Here is a 25,499-nt window from a genome sequence, read left to right on the forward strand (position 1 = left end):
TGACGGTATAGCCAACTACTTTATACAGTACATACAAAATAAAACAGCTGGGCAGTATTCATTATTAGATCAGATGTACTATAAAAAAAAAACAAGAAAGAAGGTATAAGGTGCATTTAAAAGATGAAATTTAAAATCAACATAAAGTAGAGATATTCCTCATGAGATGAAGTAAGGTATGGCCACAATTATAAAATACAGTATGGAGATATTGGAGGGTGAAACTATTGAGATAGAAAGATGGTATATAGTAGGAATAACATAAGTCATTATCCCTCATTTGCATGGCTTCATTCTTTTCTATGACCTAACTGGATAGCTGACAAGGTACTAGGTATCATCTAGTTAACCCTGGCTGAAGGTCATAGCTGTTATCCATCCAAAGGTTATTTCAACAATCTTTCCATTGCAATCTGATGTGGCCACAGCCATCCAAGTAATCACTGAGTTAAATGGGTTGGGCATAATAGCCCACTAAAGTTTCCATAGAATGTCCACAAGCAATTCAAAACGAGGCCATCAGGACTAAGAAACTACATATGGAACAACATAATTCCCAGGGAAGGTTCCAAATTGTTGCGTTCTCCAACAGACACCTAAGAATAATACAGAAGAATGATTTACACATTCAGGTGACACATACTGTTAGGATGTTTTCACTTGTTTTAGGATGTTTTCACTTACCTACATACCACCCATCATCACATTGCTGTGTCACTGTCACTACATCCCCTGCAAGCAACTGCAGCTCATCTGAGTTGCTAGGAGAGAATGGAAATTTTGCTTGATACCTGAAAGCAGAAAGATTTAAAAAATTTTGATTAATATTTTCAACAGTAAAATCATCATAGGGACAAAATGTTGGTTTTTAAGATTAAAAAATGACCTGAACTGTAAAAATGCAAGAAAGTAACCATTACTGCCTGTGGTCTCCCTGCAACTAACATTTTCCCATTACAAACTTGCAATGCCCTCTTCTGTACCATGCCTCTGTGAGGAGGTAGCCATCTTAGTAGTGAAAAAGGCTGCCCATTGATGACAGGTAGGATAATCAAGAAGTAGCAGAAGGCACAAATCCAGATAATGGATAAGGCAGGTAGATTCATTCACTGCACATTTTCACATGCAGCTTTTCCTCCAGCAAGTAAGGAGCACAGTAGTACCATCACCAATCATCTAAGGATATAAATTATGGCACTATTGTCCCATAAATATGATCCCCATTTACTCCTAATTTTTCTATAGAACATAAAAATATATTTATTGAACTCTCCTACCATCAAAATGTCCTACTGAACAACAAATATCACTCGCAAATTCACCTTTTCTGGAATTTTGTTGCAAGATCAAAATACAAAATCATGTTTTAGCATCAAACTAAAAAACTAAAATTCACTAAAACATAAAAACATTTTTTTTGCAAGACAGCTAAGTGTGTCATACCATCCCCATCATTATTATGCCCCGCAGAATACTTACACAGTTCCTTGTAGCTGCTGCAGTTTACTGAATGCAGGTGCCTTGACCACACAAGGTTTTTCTCTAAGTGTGAAACCATCGGAGACCTGAGCAGGGTGAAAAATTTTTTTTTATCTGAATATATTGTTTATGCAGTCATGCAGTTCTAAAGCACACACTTCTGAATCCTGACTCCTTGAGTAGAAGTAGGGCCGTGCCATCCTTGTCCATCATTGTCCTTCATTGTAGGCCTGCAAGGTGCCAGTGCAATAATTGCCCATTTTCAAATGTGATGTGCAGCCTAATAGGTTTAATAAAATCTCTCTGTCTCACTCTAGAAGCCAAATAGTTTGTATGAATTCTGGCATGCCCTACAAAATTTTTTTAATACAGAAATATCCTAGCTGTTACAAATGATTTCATATTAACCAGTTGTTCTTGTAAGAGTTACCTTTAAGAAAGTATTTATATGTAGCCAATCATTTTTAGTTTTACATTGAGTAGAAAGTGATTGAAAACCCTATCAAGTGTTAATTGGTGTCTCGGTCTTTTTCTAGGCATATTCACCCTAGACCACAGCCCATGAAACAGAAATTGAAGGTAAATCCGAAAGCTTTACAGTTGTCGCCAGAACAGGAGGTGTAAATCTTCCAATGCCGACAACTGTTCCAGTAACAACTGTCTAAGTGAGAAATTCTTCTCACTTGCATTGGGAGAGAAAGTGAAAGGAAAACTCCCCACAGGCACATAGACAGCAATAATAGGGGGTTATTATTCTTTACTAATTTATTCAAAACTAAAGGAAAGTTTAAGTTTTAGAATTCTGGGTACGTTTAGAAAACTCTTTTTACTTTCCAAGGGTTAATGCTCATAACTAACCTCATATCTTAAATCCCTAGCAGAGGCTCTTCAATCCAACAGTAGTGGTCATGGGCAAGGGTGGACATAACAAGGGGCAAAGTGTGTGCAAAGTCCCTGGACCCTCCTCAGCCAGCTGGGGCCCCATGTCAGTTTGGCAGGGGGGCCCAGGTCAGTTCTGCACAGGTGCCTACTGTTGGCTAAGTTTGCCATGGGTTGTGGGTAGGCCCTCGATGTTCTTACAATACAATGGTCTGCATTGTAAATGCTGACTTCAACGTGACTGTGACAAACAGGGTGGAGAAGAGATTTGGCTTTGGAGGACAAGTTTCATAAGGCTTCAGAAAGAAATTTAAGGTAAAAATAACTATTGTTTAAAGGCACCTAAAATGAGCATTTACATTTGCAGATTTGAGAAGCTCCACTATAAGTGTAGTACTGAAACTGGAGTTCAGCTTTAGAGCAAATCTGTAGTCGGCCCTGAACAGTCCTAACTGGCTAATCTGGGGCAGGAAGATACTTGCTAAACCTGTGCAGGATTTAATATTTGTAAAGCCAAAACGTGGGAATCCCATAGTGCCCTGACTTTGAATTAGAGTTTCAAAGAGCACATGGTAAGCTAGTACAAGAAATTTGTTCCACAACTCAAAAAGTGCTCATACTCTGCCTTGTATGGAAAAGTATGGGCACACTTTAATAATGTACAGTTTTCCATTTTGTCCAAACTACATTTCTATTCCATAGGACCAGTTAGATAGCTCCTTTTCTTTCTGCTGTACAGCCCCTGGGGAATTACAGTACAAATCCTCCCTTAATGTCTTAAGCATTCTACAGTTTTGTTAGGAGTCAGTAAATTAGATGTTGTTAGTACTGACCTGCACTATAGGCTTGGTACCTTTTATTGCCTTACGTGGAAGCATCTTCGTTTTCTCCAAAACCGCATCTTTGATCTGTACATAATTTGCTGGAAACAGACCAAGACGAGGAGAACCTTCAACTCGCCCTTCAAACCACCTAGCATCCACCCTGCGCATTATGAAGACATGCTGACCCTATGACAGAGACAACAAAAAAGGCACACTGACACATATACAAGGACCAACACAATTAGGTGAAGACATAGCACATGCAGGTAATAGACTGATAACAGACTGAATATAATGTTAATTGGAGATGCGCACATAAATAAATACATTGCCTGTTACAATGATAAAGCATGCAAAGCTAAGAAAACACAGAACTAAATTTTTATGTAGCCAATGCTTAGGCCATTTGGGACATCATCACCCTCCTACGCCCCTAACATGCCAGCCAGCAGGAAGGTTGAGGTTTGGCAATAAAAGTCTAAAAAATGCCTATTGGTACTTTTAGCCAATTAACATACATAAAACACATGCAGGCTGTAAAATGTACTGAATTTTTAGAACTATTTTTTGTATTTGTAAAGTACATGTGTCTATTTTTTACTATTTTGTAGGGTATATAATTAGTATAAGTACAAATTTTACCTTGGTTACAATCTGTGATTGTCACTAGTATACAATACATTTCTAAAGCTCATGCCAGCTGAAACTCGGCCAACTTCTGCACATTGCATTCTTTTCTGTCAACTATAGACTGTTTATTATATTTAATGTTTAATTGAATATAAACAACATGTTTTTATTGTAATTCATTTTGCAGAGATCTGTCTGAAATGCATTGTATGTTTTACAGTAAAATATGAATGTTTCCAAAGAGATAAATCATTTAGACACTATAGAATGTTCAGCATGCAGATAAAACAGAACAATGTATATTCTGCACAGGTTTAAAGTAGGAAAACTGTATGCAACATTGGTGGTGTAGGGACAAGGGGTTGCGTACACAGACCTTCTACCATTGGATTCCTGTTCTTGGCTTTGTATTAGATCACGGCTTGTATCCAAGCCCAGCAAAGTACGAATGGAGTAAAAGATCTCCTCTGCTGGCTTCCTTTACAACACTAAGAGTCCAAGTAAAATTACATTCATAGATGAGCTATTGAGGGACAGAGGTCAAGGGGCTTTGGATATGAATGTAGGTTAAGAGGAGGATTTTGGTGTGAATGGGTACTCTGATGTAAAGGATGACTTTGATGTGAAGTTGATGTTGATGAGAATGCTCTAATGAAACGTGAGGGATTTGATGTAAAGGGGGAACTCTGATGTTAAAGGGGTCCGGATTTGATAGAAGGGGCTCTGATGTAAGGGAGAGGTCCACATTTGAGGGGAGGCTCCTAATATAAGGGGAAGAATTTACCTTGTTAATACCTTCTACTGGGAATACAGCAGAATAGACTTTTAACATCGGTATGGCTACAGAACCTTGGACCACAATGCAGAATTTGGATCCAAGGCCCCTGCTGTGGCGTCTCTACAATGTCACAATGACGGTCTTCTAGCCATGGATCTATGGGTTCCAGTGATAATCTCTCTCGAGGTCAATACCTTTGAGGAGCACTAATATCCTGATTCTGTAGCTAAAGATGTAGCGGCATTACAAAGATGCCAAAGCAAGGGTGCATAAGTCCAAATTCTGCATCTGTAGCTATACCACTGTAAAAGATTCTTCTGCTAAATTTCCAGTGCACTTCACAGAACTCTTAGTAGTTGCAATCTGACTATGCCTATTGAAAATATATGCCAAATAATAGCCTGCTTTGGGCTGGGGTAGGGGTTAGTTGGGTTAGTCTTGGGACTAGCATGAATACTAAATTCTGGTAGGTATGTTTGCAACCAACTAACCCAATAACAGCCTATGGCTTGTAATGTTTCAAAATATTCTTTTTGTTTTTAAAACACAGGGAAATTAATTCTAAATTATCCTTATCCAAGCTAAACCTGAAACTAAACTTAAAATCTAAAACTCAAACTTTTGTGTAAAAATAGGCTTGGACTTTGTACCAAGCTACACATCGAGCTTGAGAAAAAAAATCCTAGTGTTGGGGGCAAAACTGGACTTGAGGAAGCATTTTTTTGGATCATGGCAAGGTGAGAGGGGGCCCTACATGAGAAACTCTCAGGTGGATAATTGCTGTCTGCCTTTATGTTTGTGTGATCATGTTTAGGACATGAAACAGCCAGCTTTGAGATTGATGTGAATGGCTCAGTGAGTTCCGCAATATAATATTACACAGTATAATAGTTAAATGCTGGGAAGAAAAGGGAGTGTAGTCACCCTGAAACTCAGGAGGTTGGACTACGCAATTATAAATGTATCATTTTGGATTAGGAATCTAGAAAAACAAGTTGGATGTCTAAACTTTGTTTCATATATAGAGGTGTGTTTGACAGCACCGTTTCTCTGCACACATTTCATTGGCACCCTAGGTATAAGGAGATGCGTGTAAACCCACAACCAACCCAAGCTCAATGTGTAGCTTGGTACAAAGTCCAAGCTTTTTTCCACAATAATTTGAGTATACATGTGCTATACAGGTTTTTCTTAGGTTTACCTTTTTTTTGGGACCCCAACTGAATATTTTCAATTGTTTTACTAGGCAGACCTAGTATCAGATATATTTTAATGTTAGATGCCTCTAAGTAGTGCAAAGTAGTGTCTTACTAACATAAATGTATTAGCTTTTAGGATACCTGGGATCATAGTACCCCCACCAAGTATTTCTTCATATCCTTTTCTCTTCAAAAAAAAGGTGCCAATTTTGTTCAGATATTTACACAGGTCAGCACCAGTTTCCTGATTCTGGGTTATGGATGACATTTGTATAAACTATAATGGCTGTTCTTTCCTTGGCTGTGTTCACAGATCCACCACAGCTGCTGTCATTCAGTTTGGTCACCGGAGGAGAAGAGTATGAAACATTGCTTCCTCTCTCCTTCCGAAGACATATTCTTTGCCTAGGCAAACTTTTCAAATGGAGAATATCAATAGGTTTATAAGTATAGAAGGAAGAACATTTTTTGAAGATCATAGTATATTGTGAAAGCTTTACCTTAAAATCCAGAAACTATTCAGCATAGTAAAGAACCTTGATCAAAAGTCTCATTGTAATTTTTTTTTTAAGTTAATTGTTTTGCCAATATATTAAAGAAACCAAAGTTTATCTAATTGTAATGTATCAATATACTGTATATCAAAGCAAATAATAAAAAGACCTTTATAGAAAAAAAGAAACTTTTCTTAAAGAACGACTGCAGTTGTGCCCTCTTAGAAGGACTGAGTAGATGTGATTACTGCTATGTTATATCCTAATTTTATTTATTAGGCCACTTCTTGTACACTGTGCGTCAGACTACAGAGTTTCATTTATGCAACTGAAATGTCAGAAATGTAACGGCTCATTGAAAACCACTTTGGCATGGACAATATTGATTCATTCACCAATGTTACACTAAAGACCGTTCAGAACATACAACACTGTGCAAACAGAGGTCAGTACAAAGTATTCTTCTGTTCTTTTCCCTATTCAGTTCAAGTTAGTGTGCAGGCTGTATTATGTCATCACACCTAGAAAGACCTAGTGCTTAGATACAAATTCAGAGTTATGTAATGGATGGTCGTACTTTAGTATTATAGTAGTTATGACTAACTTAGTAGTTAGTCATAACTAATTATAACAAACACATATGGAGATGGTGGTAATGACAGAGCTCCAAACTAAGCTATATTGCTTTGTCAGGTAACTGGTTGTTAAGCAGGCAACAATACGGTATATTTATGCACAAGCATATGTGGATGCCCCCATTCCACTCAAACTGTGACCACAATTGGTCTAGAAAGCCCATAGTCAATTTTACAAAACAAAAAAAAAAAAAAAAAGAGGTGGCCTTGTAATACTTGTTCTACAGAGAACCTTGTGACTTCTCCCATCAATTATTTTTATACTTACAGCCTTGCTTATAGATTTGGCCAAAAAAATCCATTATGGGGCAAACACTGTGAACATAGACGAAGAGTTCCAATGGTTTGGTGCTGCATATCTATACCTAAATGCTATATATATAATATATATAATTTTTATATATAATTTAGCCTTTGTGCACTTCTGAATACTCAAACTACCTTTATTTTGCAAACTTTGAATTAAAAAAGGGATTCTTCATTAAAAGATTTTGCCATTTATGTTTAGGTTGTTGACCTAAATGTATACTATTCATTATACTTATACATTTTCTTATAGAGTACTCAATCAGGAAAATGCTTAAATTATGTTGTTACTGTACAGGGTCCTCGTGTCATAGTTTATCCTTGTCTAGTAAGCAGGTTTGACATCTGCAACCCCTATTTATTGTACAGCACTGCGTAATATGTTGGCGCTTTATAAATAAAGGTTATTAATATTTTTGTAAATGGTACACAAACGTCTGAATCTAAGCACAGTTCCAATCTTGTTAGTATAGCCACCCTCTCCAAGACCATTTCATTTTCCTTATAACCAAGTCAAAGAGTCAGTAAAGTTATACCATGCACATGTCAACATAATATAAGTATGTAAATGGTAATCTTTGTTTTCTTTTTTTTAGTTTTGCATGAACTGCACAATGCTCCAAAGCAGAAAGTCCAATGTTCACCCCCTTATCATAAATGAGATTCTCATCAGATATTTTTGGTATCAGTGTATCAGCACAGAAGTAATAAGTCCACACACATCTTTTGGAAAGTTCATCCCATCATTAACCAGCACTGAAACCGACAGACGTCATTAAATAAAATATTTACAAGCACAACACCATCAGCTTTTAGAAAAGGAACTCTCTGTATTGCCCATACAACCAACCAGTCCAATGGCAATTTTTAACTTACAGTGGATATAAAAAGTATATATGCCCTGTTAAATAGTAAATAGTATAGTATGCCCTGTTAAAATGCCAGGGTTTTATGATGTAAAAAAAATAGAACATAATAAATCTTAACATAATAAATCTTTTCAAAACTTTTCCCACCTTTGTGACCAATTGAAAAACATACAAATCTGTAAGGGAAAAAACATACGCTGGTTACATAAATGTGCACACATTAAACTAATACCTTGTTGAAACATCTTTAGATTTAATTACAACATTCAATCTTTTTGCGTTGGAGTCTATTAGCATGGTACATCTTTATTGGCAATTTTTGCCCACTCCTTCTTGCAAAGTGCAAATTGTGAGGGCAAATCTCTGAACGGTTATCTTCAGGTTTTCGTTTGGATTTAGGTCTGGTCTCTGGGCCATTCTAAAACTTTAATTTCCTTCTGGTGAAGTCATTCTTTTAATATGGATGTAAGCTTAAGGTCATTGTCATGATGAAATGTGAATTTCCTTTTCATCTTCAGCTTTGTAGCAGATGCCTGAAAATTTTGGACCAAAAGTGACTGGTATTTGGAGCCTAATTCCCTCCACCTTGACTAAAGCCTCAGTTCAGCTGAAGAAAACCAACCTGAAAGAATGATACTGTCACCACCATGCTTAACCATGGGGATGGTGTTCATTTAATGATGTCTGGATTATAGGGTACAGTTACAAGATAGAAGCCTTTTCAAGTTTTCAATAAAAGTACTCCTAAAAAGTATTCCAAAAGCTTGTGGAAAAATGTGTTATGGACTGATGAGACCATAGTTTTACTATTTGGTCACAGTTTCAAAAAACAGACTACACACTGTGAAGTTATGCAACTTATTGTTTGTTTTTTGCCCCTAGCAGATTTATTTTTTTAATTAAATTGTACAGGGTATAGGTCACATTAAAGGTGGGAAAAATTGTGAAATGATTAATTGTGGTAATATTTTTTTACATCACAAAAACCTGATGATTTAATAGGGTTTTATAACCACAGTATATACTGTGAATATAATAGTAGGAAGTAGGCTGATTGCAATAGATCAACACATACAGTTCTTATATATGATATCACTATGGTCATGGTACAGGAAAAAAACAAAATGACACAAAAGGCCATTGCTGGATAGTGCATAATAGAAAGTATGAAAAGAATATTATTGTATTTCAATATTTTGTGATAAATTAATAAATAAAACCCCAAATGTCATCATTCAGTATCACAGTGACAGAATGTACTCACGATTTATTTTCTATGTACAAATAAATTTTATTGTTAACTTTTCATGGTCTCGCGCCTTGTCACTCCCTCACAATCACACTCCTCCCGTGTTCAGCACTTTCATCACCTCTCCTCCCCATTGTCCATTCTTCTACCTACATTTCTGGAATGTTCCATTAAGGCTGAGCCGGTGTGTCATGTTTTGGCTGTCATTCTTCTAGTGATAAATCCGCTGTATTTTTTTTATGTTTTTATATCTATGGCAACAACATGTACTCAAATTTCATGCTGTCTTTAGATGACAATATTTATCTTGCAGCTTCTTAATGTCAATTACATGATATGACACTTTATTTTAGATATACTAGTCAGCATTAGAATCCCATTTTAGTGAGAGAATATCTCCATATAGTGTCACCCGAACAAGAATCCCCTTTTTTCCTGTTCCATTGCCAATTCCAAATTTTAGATTTTCCCTCCTTTTATGTCCTAGTGACAGTACATACCGGGAACAATAAGGTGGGCCAATATACCCAGAAGGGAAACAAACAAGATTAAAAGTTCAATAAAGTTTTACATTTAGATACTATTTTCACCCAAACCCTATCGTTCAATTGTCAAAGGCCATGTTACATATTGTCTATTGAAGTCCTGCATTTGTTAGCTGAATGACAGCTGAAGTGGCTTATTCTCGATTCACCATATTAACAGCCCTGATTGCGGATCCAAGAAACTTTGCGAAAAATAAGTCTACTCTCTATCAAGACTACTGTCCCTAAGTAGGCATTTGTTCCAAGATGGCTGCACTTCAGCACTAGATATCTATTATGTCTTTGTTCACATTAAACCTCTGAAAACTGATTTCTGATTGCAATGGGTTACTGCATAGTGCTGGCCCCTTTCTTATAAAAATAGCTCCTCCAGCTGCACTTATCATCATAGTTTTGTGTGTAAACTAAATTTTACAGCAGGGAATAAAATGGCAGTGTCATCACTGTGTTGTGAGAAAATTTGCTGCAGTTGTCATTCCAGCAGATATCATAATATTTGCTTTATGGTTTATGGACATGATCAGTCTACATTCCTAGCCACAGTCACTGGAAGACCAAAAAATTTGATATTGAGATAAAGTGTTGGGATTTTATTGAGATAAAATTGTTTTGTGTTCCGTGTTTCTTGTGCTACTCCTTCCGAAAGAAGGCAGTTGTGATGTTTTGTGCGTTTATATAACTGTCTTCTGCAAGACTTTTCTTGGATATGTTCTAAGAATATCAAATTGAGAAAATTCCTTTGTGCAGATTCATGTTATTTTGGAATGTTATCCCCCAGTTGGCTTGGGAATAAATGAATTTGGGAATAAATTGCTATGAGGTACTGTATAGGTCTTTTTTTGCAGCAGCAGCTGAAAAGACTTTGCATGTCCTGACTATGTCCAAAGCCAGCATTTCTCTTCTGCTCCGAGGCATCACCTCTAGCTCTCTGCTACCATAAGTAGCCCTACTTCTTCTCCTGTTATGCTGCCCATTTTTGTATGTGTTTCCACTTATTTTAATTATTCAGCTTTCTTTGCCATTTAAATGATGGATGGGTATTTAACACAAATTGCAGCTATCTTGTTTGTCCCCTTCCTCTCAGCTAAACTAACCCATCGTTCCCCTCCACAAATGCATCAAGATACAAATAGAAGCAGTTCTACCATTTGTTTATATCCAGCATTGCATTGCTCCATCTCCTGGTCTCACTTGCTCATTGACCATAGTTCTGTGGTCTGATCCCATAGAAGATCCCATAGGGCTATAAAGAGCAGGTGTGACCAGCACTAAGTTTGTGACACTCAATGTAAGCAAATAGCAGAACTGTGGTCACTTGGTAGATATACAGTACATTTATGAGTGCGGGTTAGTTTAGCTTAGGGGAAAAGGAAAAAAAGAATAACTGAATTTTGTCTTTTAGAGCAGTTATATTTTAATTTAATTTTGGCACAATGCACTTTAATTTTTTATTCACTTACAATCATGCATTCTAATTTGGGGGGGGTGAGTTTGTTCATTTTTATGGTTTTTGAATCATTTTTATCTTTGTTTAGGCCTAGGTATTTTTGCTTTTTTTGATGTATTTTTACATATATGATTGCCATTTTTTCTATTTTAAAAAAAAAGTTTTCAGTTGGTAATATAGTTACAGTTTTGTTCAAAGGGCACAATGCTCAAACCTTGATTTGCTGTGCCAAAAGTTTTGTTAACAAGAACATATTGTGTGCCTATATGAGGCCTTGACATGATTTTCTAGTGATCTAGAAGTATGGCCAGTAGATGGAAGGTGAGAATAAAAGGTGCAGGGACTCCTTAAGGAGGGGTAATCGGAACAGAAGTAACAGAGATTGCTGTTGCATCCTGTCCTTTTCTAGGGGGGTGAAGGGCCTATAGACACCAAATATAGAACTAAATATCAAACAGTCTAAGGTTTTTGATAAAAGGTATTGCAGTGGTCATGGTATCTAGCTGCAAAAGAGTTAATAGGGTTTGGGAATCTTATATGGGCTAGGTCCCAATATGTAAATATAATACAGTCTAAAATTCCATTTAGTAAAGGTTCAGTCTAAATTTCAGATACATCCCTGTAGACATCTGGGTTCCACTATCCAGGCCCCTTAACTTGTTGGGAATTTTCTAAAGCTTTTGAGATGAACCATGATGAGTATACATTATGCATCATATCCCCACAGGCATTCTCAATTTACAAAGCACACCAGCACAAGCAGCTTTATTTTCACAAAGGAATGGTTACTTTCAAACAGGTCCATTAAGATTTTAAAGTTTAGTAACAAGACTGAAAATAAAGATACTTATCCTAGTTTATTAGCTTTGTGAATTGGCCCTATTATTTTTGAGTAGGAAACCGTGAGTGACATGATTGTGGCAGGGCACCTATAAAAATATGGCACACATGGCTTGGTACAGACAACTTCATGTGGAAGCATCTGTCAGTGGCTGGAATCATAAACGATCTGAAAGAAATATAGAGGTTGTCAGTGCTGAACTCTGCTTCAGCAAATTTATGACCTGGCTATCATTCTGATTTAAAGTTTTCAGTACTTGCTAGGTACTGACCTTTTGCAAACCTACAAAGAAAGAATTTGGACTTTGGACATTTTGACTTCATTGGATGCTTGTTGTTTCCAGTTCAGTGATATAAAAGCACCTAAATCCAAGGATTATCATACCTGCTAGGCAACTTGAATTGCAAACAGCAGCCTCCATATTTCTCTCAAAACAAGTTTACTTTACAGTTTGCATCTTTTATTTCCTAGGATACAATAACCTCCATGACCTGAATGTTGCCAGGTCCCAGGATCGAATCACAGCCAGGACACTATCTGCTTGGACTTTGCAGGTACTCCCCGGGTACTCCAGTTTCCCCCACATTCCAATAACATGCAGTTAGGTTATTTGGCTTCCCCCTAAAATTTACATTGGACTGTATTACAGACATATGTCTATGCTAGGAACATTAGATTGTGAGCTCCTTTGAGAGACATGACTAGTAAGTTAGTGACATGACTATGGATTTTGTAAAGCGCTATGTAATATGTTGATGCTATATAAATACTGTGTAATAATATTAATAATAGCTCCTGCTCATATTTAACATGTAGTACATTTCACTGGGCAAACAACAGCCTCCCTGCAAGTGATTTGTACTTGTGTGGGTCCAGGGCAAAAAAAAAGTTCACAAAGTCACATCTAGTCGTAAACTGACTTCACTAATGCCATTTATGTGCCACATATGCTGCAAAAATCAACATGCAACAAATGTTGCTATAATCCACATAACCCCTGTGCTGCATCCATGTGCTATTTATGCTGAAGGAATGTGCTACTTGCTGCAAAACACCATGGTGGATTATTGGAATAGAAGGGAGCAGGCAGCCAGCTTTCATCCAATAAAGATTTTTTTATTGGAGGCAAGCGTACCCCAATGATATCTGTATACACTTTAAGGAGCGATAGAGAACTAGCAATCTGCTTAATATTGGGTTTTATGAGTTTATAAAAAAACAAAAGGGAGCAGACAGGACTGTAGATTATTAAAAGGCCTGGGTGCTGGCTGCCACTCCAAATTGCCATGGTACCATAAGTCACGGTAAAGATGGCCTAGTAGTAAATTCTTCCCTAGCTGAGTTTATATGGAAAACAAGGAAATCCTTAGGTGTAACATTTTAAACATTCTTGTATGAACTATTGTTTTAAAAACCATTTAGAAGAACTTTGGGCATTTATTGAAAAAACAAAGCACACAATAGGGCCTCACCTAAGAAAACATCAGGAAAACTTAAGCAAGTCACTTTAACAAGGCCCTAGAGATGACAGAAATGGGGCCCCAAACTCAGGGCTTTGGAAGACTTGAACTGTACAGGAAGTCGCTTAACAATGGGTGCTCCGTACTGTAACGTTACCACGAGTCAGCAGAGAAAGTCTTCCACCATTTGCTTTCCCTTTTAGTTCTGGGTTCTGTATTAGATGATGTCATGTGTTTGCACCCAGAAGTGGAACCGAAAATTGAAACTTTCCCTGTACCAGCTCTCTTTACAGCAGGGAATGCTGAAGATTCAGCAAAGTTACAAGCAAGCAGTGAAGTCTAATTTGACAGTTTCACGAAAGCCCAGTTTGCCTAAGGGGCTTTAAAATCAATTGGATTGAGGGCCTGGGGCACGTGCACCTTTACTTTTGTGGTGGATACAGCCTTGCAACCAAGTACAGTATAAAAGGAAAAAAAAGAATCACCATATCTGCAAAATTTGATTCACGCATAGGTGTATTGACCAAAATATCAATCCAAAGAAATAATTCTAAAAATGGAAATTAGTCAGCAAACAAGACCATATTTGGCAGATTGACTGATGATTTTTCAGTCATTTGAAGGAAACCTTTTGAGAAATGTTGTTGCTAGGGATTCTATTTGTTTGCAGAGAGAAACTGAGAAGTATAATAACCCAGGTGTAATACCATTGACATTTCCTTACTTTACGTAGTGGAAGCTCGACGTCAGAGTCAGCCTTGAAGTCGTACAGAGCAATTGCTGAGAGCTGGGGAGTGTCTGCTCCATCGGGACGATCAGAGGAAATAACCTGCAGGGACAAGCAAATAATGCCTGATGCCTTAATACTATAGGGATGACACTGAGCTAATTGTTTAGTTATAGGATAGAAAGACAATAAGCTATAGAAAACTGGATTAAAAATTGCATGCACCACTCTGTACATACATGTAATAATTTAATATTTTCTAATATATAAAGGTGTGTCAGGAAACCTGTAACACCTCTAAATATGACATGATTAGGACTCTGGGTATGGATTGGGCTGTCCTAAGCCCACAAGAGTTATGAGGCCCCTTTATGCGGGCTTAGGGGTTTGGCATTTGTTTTTAGGCGCTGGTGATGCAATTTTATTACAATTGTACAATACTCTTTATTGTATAAACATAATATAATAAGAATATATTCCAATTCTATTCCTTTGTATATTGGCACAAAATACTGAACCCCTTAGCATGACCTGACCATTAAACATTATAACAACACAAATATATTTAAATCTAAAAAAGTGTAATCAAGCCTTTTTCAACTGCTTTGCTAGGAAGTAACCAATAAAATAATGATAATAAAATATTATATTGAACATTAGCCAAACTTCATGTGTGGTCAATACGAGAAAGCACCCTTACAATAGTAATCGGTAGAAAGAATGACTATAATAATAGTGGTCAGCATAGGGTTCTCTTATATTGGACAGTTAGGAGAATGTCCCTTACATTGGTGGACAGTGGAAAAAATCCCCCCTTTACAGACAGATATCATGATCTTTAGAATTGGTGATATTGAAGATATGAAAGGAGAGGGTCCTGGTCCATTGCCAACGACTCTGCCAAGTAGCATTGCAGCCAGAACGATGCAAGTACCATCAGGCAGGGGAATATTTCCACTATTTCTTACCACTCCTTGCAATATTTAGTGGTACCCATGGGTTCCATGGAACCCTGGTTGAAGAAGGTTACTCTGTTGGCATAGTTTATGACAGGATCATCCAACTATCATTTCCTTCCACATACCAAAAACATACAGTTAGGTTAATTGGTTTCCTTCAAAAATTGTCCTTGGACTACAATATTACCATATAATTATGATAGGGACAGTTATTATTGATAGTGATGTGATATATCATGTTATAGTGATATAAATATTCTATTAAACTCTTTGGACATTAATCTACTACTACACTACCCAAGATGAGTTGACCAATGAATATGGTCGCACAATTATATTATGATTATAGTACACTATACAGGATGTAAAGCCTGGAGAAGGAAAGCAAACCCCACAAGCTTGTATTTTTATTAATTCAAGTTAGCTAATGAAGTCACTTGAACTACAAACTTTCTGAATTTTTATAATACTATATTCTAAAAAGAATATGGCAAGGTCATATTACATTTAAATTATATTTTATATGGACACAACAAACTGTGCTGCCCAATGCGACCTGACCATTGGCCATTACAATAATACAATCATATTATGCTCCATATAAACAGAATATGATATAATACAGTTCTATTGTATGCCACATACATACATTTTCATTTTCTATATCTTGTATCAGCTTATCTGATACAGACAATAAAATGTTCAAATACTGGCCCTACTGTATAAAAGATGACGATAAGGTGAGTGTGTTGTCCCTGTCAGTACATCCTGCTTTTCTCCAAGACATTTGGAATCTCACTAGTTGCTAAAAGCAATTTGGCGATTTTCCTTTTAGCGTCTTATAAATCATAAGGCTCTGAGTATACATATCAGTAATGAGCACAGTAAATGTGGTAACAAACCTTGACGTAGCTCTCCGGGAACAAACCTCGTCGTCCTTTGTGTTCTCCCAGAAACCAGTTCTTATCGACTTGCTTCAAGATGTTGATCGTAGTTCCACGCTGCAATGGCAGTTCTCTATAAAAAGAATTACAGTAAGAGAAGACTAACATGAAAGTGCTCGAATTAGGATAGAACCAAACTACATTAAAAGTTTGTGCTTGTCATAGCATATATGCCGGTAATCAAGGGCCATTTCAAGCCTTCTGGTAGAATATTCTAAGGACTTAAATTTGCCATAAATATCATAAGACCAGTAGACATGCAGCAGGACCATACCATCTGCAGACCCAACACAAACATCAATTCTGACAACATCCTAACATTTATATCTATTTTGTGTCATAGAGAGAGGTCATGAAGACACATCTGAATTCTCTTATTAAAACCAATAGTGATCATGCAGAGATTTCAAAACTGTTCAATTACTATCACCACCTATAATCTTTCATAATGAACCTGATTTATTAGTTCTCCAAAACTGGAGAAAATAGACCTGGAAGAACCTGGGTGATTCAGCAAACTTGGAACAGATCTGATCCAGGATTGAAAACATTTGCCAACTAGCAAAGTAAGTTTTTAAAAAATTAATTTCAGCTTTGCTGGATCACCCAGGTTATTCCTTCATAGTCTTTCTTCTGCAATCTTGGAGAGCTTTAATAAATATGGCCCAATGTCTACAGACGCCCAAAAAACAGTTTACCCAATCCAACAAAGATACCAAGAGGATAAATAAACAGACAGGAGCTTGGGGAGAAGTGGCCATAGGGGGTGATAAAATATGCCACTGAAGGAGAGTTTAATATTTTAAATGGACCTCCACTAAACTAAAAGGACTTTTTTGATGTACCATCAGTTATCTTACCTACCAATAAAATTCTAGTCCTGCTGTAAAAAGTTAAAGGTATCTTACCTGTTTCTTGTGTTTTTTTGATTTGAGGTTGGCTCCTCTGTTTGACCCCCTCCATTTTTCCCAATTATACCCTTTTTACCTTTGTAATAAGTGCTTGTTACTAATATTATCACTCACAACTTTCTTTGCCCTTGATAGTTTATATTTTGCCCCCCCCCTTCCCTTTTTTATTTTCTGTTTGTACTGTATGCATACTGTATATCTTGTTTATCACTGCATTATGTTATCTTTGTATAAAACAGATTTACACTAAAAACATTCTAGTCCTGTTCTTTAATCCTGACCTTCCTGCTAAACACTCTTATCCAATGCAGCATGGTCAACAATTGTGATTGGATTATAAAGGATAAGCATCTCACTGATGAGTTCACCCATGTGCCATCTTCTCCAATTGTGTCACATTTACTCAGCAGGCAATATTCCTGTATTTAACAACCACATCTGCCAATGGAAATGCTCCCTGCTGGGTTTATTAACAACTATTGAGCCCCGTTGATAATGTGCAACTCTCTGAATGGTGATGAGCCAAACACAAAAAAAACATCTTGGCATCCCTCAATCTAGGTTCTTCCACTTCTGCATCAATGAAGAGAATATGGGAGGGGAGGACCAAGTAACCAAGTATATATATATATATATATATATATATATATATATAATTTATTTTGTGTTAAACTAAAAGGACAATTAAAGACATGTTTAAAGATTGTACAACTATATTAAAAGTGCACCTACACTTTAAGTATAGCCTTTCAACAATTATAACATTATGTTCACTGTATTTTCTCTTCATGGAGGTGCACATCTTTTAGACCTCCTCAGGGTTTGTTTTAATCTGCCATGGTGGTAATTCTAACAATCAAAGGAAGAATTTCCAAAACAGCTGCAAGCTCAGTAATTTGGCCTCATTAGTACGTATCTGGGTTATTTTTAAACTCAGCCAGCTAAAGAGTTTTTTTCAAACATCTTATTACTTTAAAGGATACATCTCTCATTAAAGAAAACACCCGTTGTAGGAGACGGTCTGTGTGCTGCAAACATCTAAAGTAAAACTGTGCAAGAAAACCTGGAGCCATCTATTGCTGACCTGTCTGAAAAAAAGCCAGGAACCTGGCTGCATTGCTTACTCCCTGGTCATTTACATGGAGTGTACAAATAAATGCTTCTGGCATACTAAGAATGAGTATAGAGATTTCATCAGTGATAATTTCTATTCGCAATGACTTCTGAGGTCAAAACTAAAAGTCAAAAGTTTAAAGTTTCTGCAAATTCAAATTTTTTTATCTTTGACCTTCAAATATTCCAGCTAATAACAAAATCACTGAAATAAAATTGCTGGGGTGGGGTAAGGAAGGTCTTAGTAGTATGTTCAAAATAGAAAAATATTTTAAAAGCATGTGGTTTAAAAAAAACATCACATTTAGAATATTGGTAGGGATATGTGATTTTAAAGCTGTGGAAGGGGGTAGGCAATTTGAAGTGGAACTTAGTTCATCAGCATCCCGGTACCTTGATCAACAATAGGTTTTTGTCCCACATTATCTGGCAATATTCCCTAAATTCCTTTACAAATAAATTAGAAAAACACAAGTATGATATTGTATTGGGCCTTTTGTAGCTCCAGCTAAGGGGAAACAATAAAGTCACAAACAGTTCCTTCCACTAACTTGGTTAAAATGCCTTAAGGCTTTACATGTTGGCATCCGGTCCCCTAATATTAATAATAATATTAATCTTCTAGGGGAAACTGCGTTTCCTCCTATAGGAACAGATTAGTAAAAGAAATAAGGGGAAAGGAGCTTTATGGAATATTGACACCTCACCCTGGGGTATGAGTCCTTGGGTACGTAGCACTTATCCTATACCCCTTACTTATACCCAGAATAAAAACAGTAAACACATATCATAAAAACTGAAGAAAAAAAAATCACAACACATACCAATCTTTCACTTACGCCCCCTGAAGTAATCTTTGGACAATCACTTTGTACAGCATTGTAACTCCACATCAATCACAACAAGTGTTGCAACAACTGTTATGAGCATATGTATGTAATCAAGGATGAAGAAATAAAAATGAGGAAACAAACAACTATCCCTAATGCTTAACATTTCTGGGTCAATTCCCTTTATCAATGTCCTGTGAAAAGAATTATAATCATTTTTACTGCTCTATCCTGGTTTGAGTAATGCAACTTCTCATTCTATGCCCACACTATAACCAACAGCTGCCCAGGAAGACTAGAGATTGGCAACCATCAGCTTGGTTCCAAATTTTGGGATCACATCAACAATGGCATAGTGACCCCCTTCCCCCCCGCCTTGTCCCTGGGTATACCTTGCGGTAGGTAGCTAATTTTTATGGGCAGCTTATCCCAACCACATGGCAGCCCACAAGTACAACACCCATCTAAATGCGTACCCAACTTACACTTGATCTTAACCAAACAGCGAGCCAAGAAGCGATGTGTACCCAACTTAAATGTAGACTGGTGACATTTTTTTAGCCCACAGTTTTTGATATTTATCATGGACAACCATAAGTAAATATTTCATCACAAAAAGCCACACAAACACTGCTCATAAAATATCAGATACTCACTTTTCCGATTCTGCCAGAAAATCAAATTTTACGACTGCCTGTGCCACCGGGGAGAGAGCCTGCCAAACAGAAGTTTCGTTAGAATGAATATCAGAAATAAATTGAAATAACGCAGAAGTTCAGCTTTTTGGGAGTAACATATAGGAAGGTTCAGAGCCCCTACAATTTGTTTTAACTGCTGTCCCCAATGGGGATATTCAGGCTCACTCCTAGTCTGTATATAAAGGATAAAGGAAACCTAACTAAACAAGGCCGGAAGTGGTGGACAGAACATCTGTTTCATTGGCCAAATGTGCTTGTTTGGTCCATTACGATGATTTCCATCTCTAGATTCAGTCAATGGGATAATCAGATAAGTTTATCAGATGTGACTACGTGACAACCAAAATTTAAAAGAAGAATAGATGTCAGACTGAATTTTTCAACTTCTCTGTATTACAGTGGAACTTTGGGCCTGATTTATTAAAGCTCCCCAAGACTAGAGAAGATAGGTTATCATGGGAGAAGCTGGGTGCTCCAACAAACCTGGAACAGATTTCCTAAAATCATTTTTTGGTATTTGGCAAATCCTGGACCAGATCCTTGCTAGGTTTGTTGGATCACCCAGGTTCTCCCATGCAAGACTATCTTCTTCAATCTTGTAAAGCTCTGGTAAGTCAGGCCCCATGTGTCTGCAGGAGAAGCAGCAGTTGTAGACACCAGAAGTAAGTTGTAAGACCTCTTAACAGAATACCAAAAGGCTGGAAGGTCCTAGTTGTGTGGATCAGTTCACATTTTTAGCCAATCACAGCTACACAATGGGGTTTATCATTCCAAAAAGTTAACTTCCAAAAAGTGTTTTACTACCTAAAAAAATTGTTCTGATAAGAATGCCCATGGGTAGAAGATGCTATTCATAGACTTAAACAGTGACTTCAGTGGAGGGTAGCAGAGACTGAAAATTGGGAAGCCGATAGAAACTACAAGTCCAATTTTTCTTTACCAATGTAGACTTCTAATTTCTTAAAAATACAGTTTTGTTTTGCTGAGCTGTAAATACATGCCTCTGATGATGAAGGTTTAGTTATATAATACTGTGATCATAATAATAAGGCGATACGTGATTGTATGTCATAGTCAGTGTCAGCCTGATGTCTGTAAGCACCTGACAACAAATTCCAGCATCTAAAATAGACATGGCTGACCCTAAATGGGCCCTATTAGTCAGATTTGGGCATTGTTCGGGTATTCCACTGACATGCCATCCTGAAATATCATGTTGGCATAGATCTGAAGTTTCATGTTACACCTATCTATTTCCTATGGCCAGTGACACGGAATACAATACCTGCATTTTTATTGGGGTTTAATAATGGGATTTGAAGGGAATGAGCTATGAATAGTTGATTATAAGCCGGAAAGGATAACAAGACTTAGATGGCGCTACTTTCCTCATGCCACCACTATCTATAGTTAGGGCAAAAGCTTAGGGCAATGACAGATGGGTGATTATTATATCAAGTTTTACTAGAAGGGCAACATTTATAAAGTGACACATGTTGTGACATTTGTTGCAGTGTAATCCACTGGTATGCTGCCAGGTGATCTCTGTGCACATCTTTGTGGGTTCTTGTACGAAATGATGTGATATGTGTTACAATGACATTCTCCATGGCTCTGGCACACATTTGGCTTTATTGTTTTTTTCTTCTGTCAAATGAAATTCAGAATTGCCTATTTTCCCATTTCCTTACAATATAGCACCTTTGGCACCAACCTGATTATCCTCTGTGTTACTTCTGCTGGTCTGAGTACTATTAATACTTGACTCAGCGCTGCCATCTGCTGGAAATAACATGATATAGGTACATTATGAAGGTGTACATTTATTAATGCTTTGTCTTTTCTTTTTTTGCTAAGTAAAAAAAAATCTTTTGCATTAGAATTTTATCAAACTTGACCACATATATTTATCTACTTCTGTAGATACTAGGCCTGATTTAATAAAACTCTCCAAGTCTAGAGAAGATAGACTATCATGGGAGAGCCTGGGTAATCCAACAAACCTGAAGTTAATTTATCTAAAATCATTTGCTAACAGTACTTTTAAGTCTGCACTATATCTATTCCAGGTTTGCTGGATCACCCAGGTTCTCCCATGATAGTCTATCTTCTCCAGTCTTGGAGAGCTTTATTAAATTAGACCAGGGGTCTCCAGCCCCCGGCCGTCTGACAGGTGGGTCGCGGGCTTCATATGGGCTCAGGTGTGCTGCCTCTATCACAACTGTCACAAAGCCTTCATTCTTCACACCCCCAGTTTAGATTTAGCAATGGGTTTAGAGAGGTAAAATGCTGAATGTTGCTGGTTATTTTAATTCTCAAGTATTTAATCTTAACCCACTGGAGGTGCATCTTGACTTGTAAACCTTGAGTCTGAGTCCTGTATTTTTATGTTCTTTCTTCATCTTCTATAATAAGATCTTTAAGGAGCAGTGTAGCACATAATGCAAATGAAAATTAAAAGTTCTATAATTTATGCAAAATATTTGGAGAAAGAGACCCCTGTCTGGTTCTAGTTAGCCCTGGAAATACTGTAGTTGTGTGATTGTGCCACCATTTGTCAGTGAATAGCAATACAGTAGATGAATACAGTTTGAGTTTACTAAACCATCAGTATTGTCTTTATCAACACTTGGCCAGTATCCTAAATCCATTTTAGGAGGAATATAGATCTATAAAGGGTTCAGTTTATAGAGAGTCTTTTTCTGTTAAGGTATAAGTGCTGCATGAACCTGGTACATGGAATGTGGCCATTCTCCTTCCAAGTGACAGTATATACCTCTGCATCTTTATAGGATTGGCACCATTCAGATGGGATTCCCTTCGGTCCTGGGGCTTCCTTTTAGGGAAAGATTCATTGCCCCATGATTTTATCAGCATCTAAAAATGACCACTAACTTTATGATTAAACTGACACTGATCAGGGTAGGATTACTGAATGTTGGAATTGTAAATCTATGATAGTACTAATAAAAGTGGTCCATGAGTGCATCCAATACAAGGGATGTCAATTCTAGAGAAATATACTGAAATTTGGTCTTTTTAAAGAGCACACATCTCCTTGTATTTGGTATGGGAACCAAATAAAGTCTCCTTTTACTTGACAAACCTCATTAAAGATGTAATTCGAGGTAATTAGCAACATTTTGCATTAAGTGATGCTCTGAGCTCTAGCGTGTGTACATTATTGGTGGATTTTATTTGAACGTTCATATTGTTACAGCATGTACAGAATTGTGCACAAATGTCAGTTGACATTTTTATCTCTGTGGAGCTGATTATTTGTGAAATAATTTTACCTTCAATGAAACTCTAATATGTCTCCAAGAAGGAAACAATTTAAACTTCCATCTGAAGTTCACAGATCCAGCTTTGGTTTAGCTGCCCAAACTGGTGGGTGATACAGGGCCCCACAATAATATTTAGTCCTAATAGTGTATGATCAGATAAGTCGACTGGGAAATATGTGGCCAAAGCCATCAACAGTTAGGTGGTAGGGAACCAAAAAGCCAAATCATTTTTAGAGGTAGATTTCTACTTAAAGGAAAAGCAAGGGTAATGTCTACTAGAAGGGTTTTCACTTGTAGCTGTCTATCACTCCTAATGTAACTGCCAAGACCTTTTCAGCACTATAGATCTTTTACTACATATGAAGCTGATGCAATTTCCAGATGCAAGATGTCAATAAAAGAGTGTTTCCACAAAAATTGAGAAATGAAGGCCCTCCATGATCTCAGGTTGGTCCAACCTTGGCACACTAACACTTCGTACACACTTCCAATTTTTATCGTTCCAATCGAACGAAGAACGATCGATTGGGCAAAAAATCGTTCGTAAAAAAGTAACCAACGACGCCGACGAACGAGGAAAGTCGCTGGAAACGAACGACCGACGGATCGGATTGGACGACGATCGTTGAACATCGTTCGTGTGTACGGTCGTTCGTTGATCGTCCATGTTCAGAGCATGCGTGATGAACGAACGTCCGTTCACTTTCCTGTCGTGCACATAGTTCCTCTATCGCTCAAACGATCGTATCTATTGTGTGTACAATATCTACGAACGATCGTGTTGTTAACTCTATGTGCAGGATCGGTGCTATACGATCGTTCATATATATCGTGCATGAACGTTCGTCGTTCGTTTTCCAACGATAATAATTGGAAGTGTGTATGTAGCTTAATCCTCAAAGCTAAAGGCTTAACCCTTAGCTATTTGGAATAGCTTTTTTTACAATTACCAAAATCTTATCTACTAGATTGCTATGGGTAGTTTTGGAGTCTTTAAGAGCTGATACGTCTACTTCTGCTATAGCTGCCCTTGAAACCAAGTTCCTTCTCTCTGAAACCAAGTGAACTTGAAACGTATCCAGATATTAGGGGATAAGGTTCCAATCCACTGTAAAATGGTCTATTTATCTCTTCAAGTAGAATGTACAGCTCTCAATGGTTTGTAGGATAATAAGGTACTGGTGCTCTCTGCATTTTCTGTAGGACTGTCAGTGTTAAGCTTGGATGCTGTGACAGCCCATAAAAATAGTCAAGGGAGGCCTTACACTGCTGGTCCAGAACTGGTTCTTCTCTGTTAATATGGTATCTCTATACATAGGTCATAGGCAGAATGAATGTCTTTTTTAGGGATATCCCAGATTTTAGGCGCCATCTGGATCCAAACACATAACGATTATCACATAACTTCCATTTGGAATCACTTATAGATGTTTTTGCCATTTTTTATCTTTATTATTGAAAGTGGACTCACTGTTGGAATTTTTTGACTTGTGCTTGTGTGTTCTCTGCATGCAATTCATGTTGACAACTGTACTTTCTTTGCCCTGTTGTTTAATTTCTTTGTTATTTTCTGTTAATTACTGTTTGAACAATTTTTGAAAAATCTTTGAAGAAAGAATGTTAATAAATACAAAAGAATGTCTTAGGGTCTGTGGCATTTTGGTTCAGTTGCATGACACTCAGTTACCTTCAGATGGTGTCGGAGGTAAGTATTGGGCTTGAGTCAATCAAAGCATAGGATAACATTGTAATTTCATGAGGACGTACAAAGCTCCCTTAGAGTGAATCTTGTCCAGCTAACATCCATACCATGTCTTCCAGCGTGTAACATATATTAGTAGACAAGATATTGAATATTTGCCTCTAATGTGGTATAAACATGTAATGTCTGTCTTACAGGTTAGTAAAACCTTTCTGCCACATCAACCACCTTTGCATAGACATAAATATAAACGTTCAGCAGACATGAAATCCTATGATCTTCCTGGTTCCCTTTTGTAAACTCTACGTCAATGTTGTCGTCAATTGCCTTGGATTGTTTATGTTACAATTCTATAGAATAATAAGTTGTCCTAAAATCCTAAAAGCATTGTTCTGGCACTCTTTTTCGAGGGAGATTTGGTCATTTTAGGCCCATCCACAGACTGATATTATTTATTGTCCAAAGAGCAGTATTGTATCCTGCCACTAATCACACTCATTTCGTATTGTACAAGTAGACAACTCTTATGTGATTTAAGTTTTATAACCAGTTGTCTTACCTTCCCTGTATGAGGATCGCCGTAGTATGACCTCCTGTAGAAAGACCGGACAATTGGTGAGCACATTGTACATCTGTGACCCAAATGAGGACAGTGCAGACAAATATATCAACAAAGCTGAAAAACAATTCTAG

The 25,499-nt window shown here is 37.2% G+C and overlaps 1 protein-coding gene across 1 annotated transcript; it reads right to left on the minus strand.

Moving 5' to 3' along the window:
- Positions 1–25,438, minus strand: SORBS3 (sorbin and SH3 domain containing 3). Its single transcript, XM_072398917.1, has 9 exons — positions 25,366–25,438; positions 21,532–21,596; positions 19,776–19,834; positions 16,224–16,338; positions 14,360–14,464; positions 3,192–3,368; positions 1,480–1,565; positions 685–791; positions 1–596 (listed from the first exon to the last, which is right to left on the minus strand). The coding sequence occupies exons 1-9, from the start codon at positions 25,436–25,438 to the stop codon at positions 526–528; spliced, it is 858 nt and encodes a 285-aa protein (XP_072255018.1). The 3' UTR covers positions 1–525.
- Positions 25,439–25,499: the final 61 nt, after the last annotated feature.

This window comes from Pyxicephalus adspersus, chromosome 2, assembly GCF_032062135.1.
Source record: "Pyxicephalus adspersus chromosome 2, UCB_Pads_2.0, whole genome shotgun sequence".
In the NCBI taxonomy this organism is placed as follows: domain Eukaryota; kingdom Metazoa; phylum Chordata; class Amphibia; order Anura; family Pyxicephalidae; genus Pyxicephalus; species Pyxicephalus adspersus.

Excerpts from the sequence above, each read along its gene's own strand:
- SORBS3 (XM_072398917.1), bottom strand. The coding sequence starts at position 25,438 with ATGTACAATGTGCTCACCAATTGTCCGGTCTTTCTACAGGAGGTCATA. Across the intron at positions 19,835-21,531 it reads GTAACACAGAGGATAATCAG|GCTCTCTCCCCGGTGGCACA; the intron begins GTTGGTGCCAAA and ends TCTGTTTGGCAG. Across the intron at positions 792-1,479 it reads CAGCAGCTACAAGGAACTGT|GTATCAAGCAAAATTTCCAT; the intron begins GTAAGTATTCTG and ends TTCTGCTTTCAG.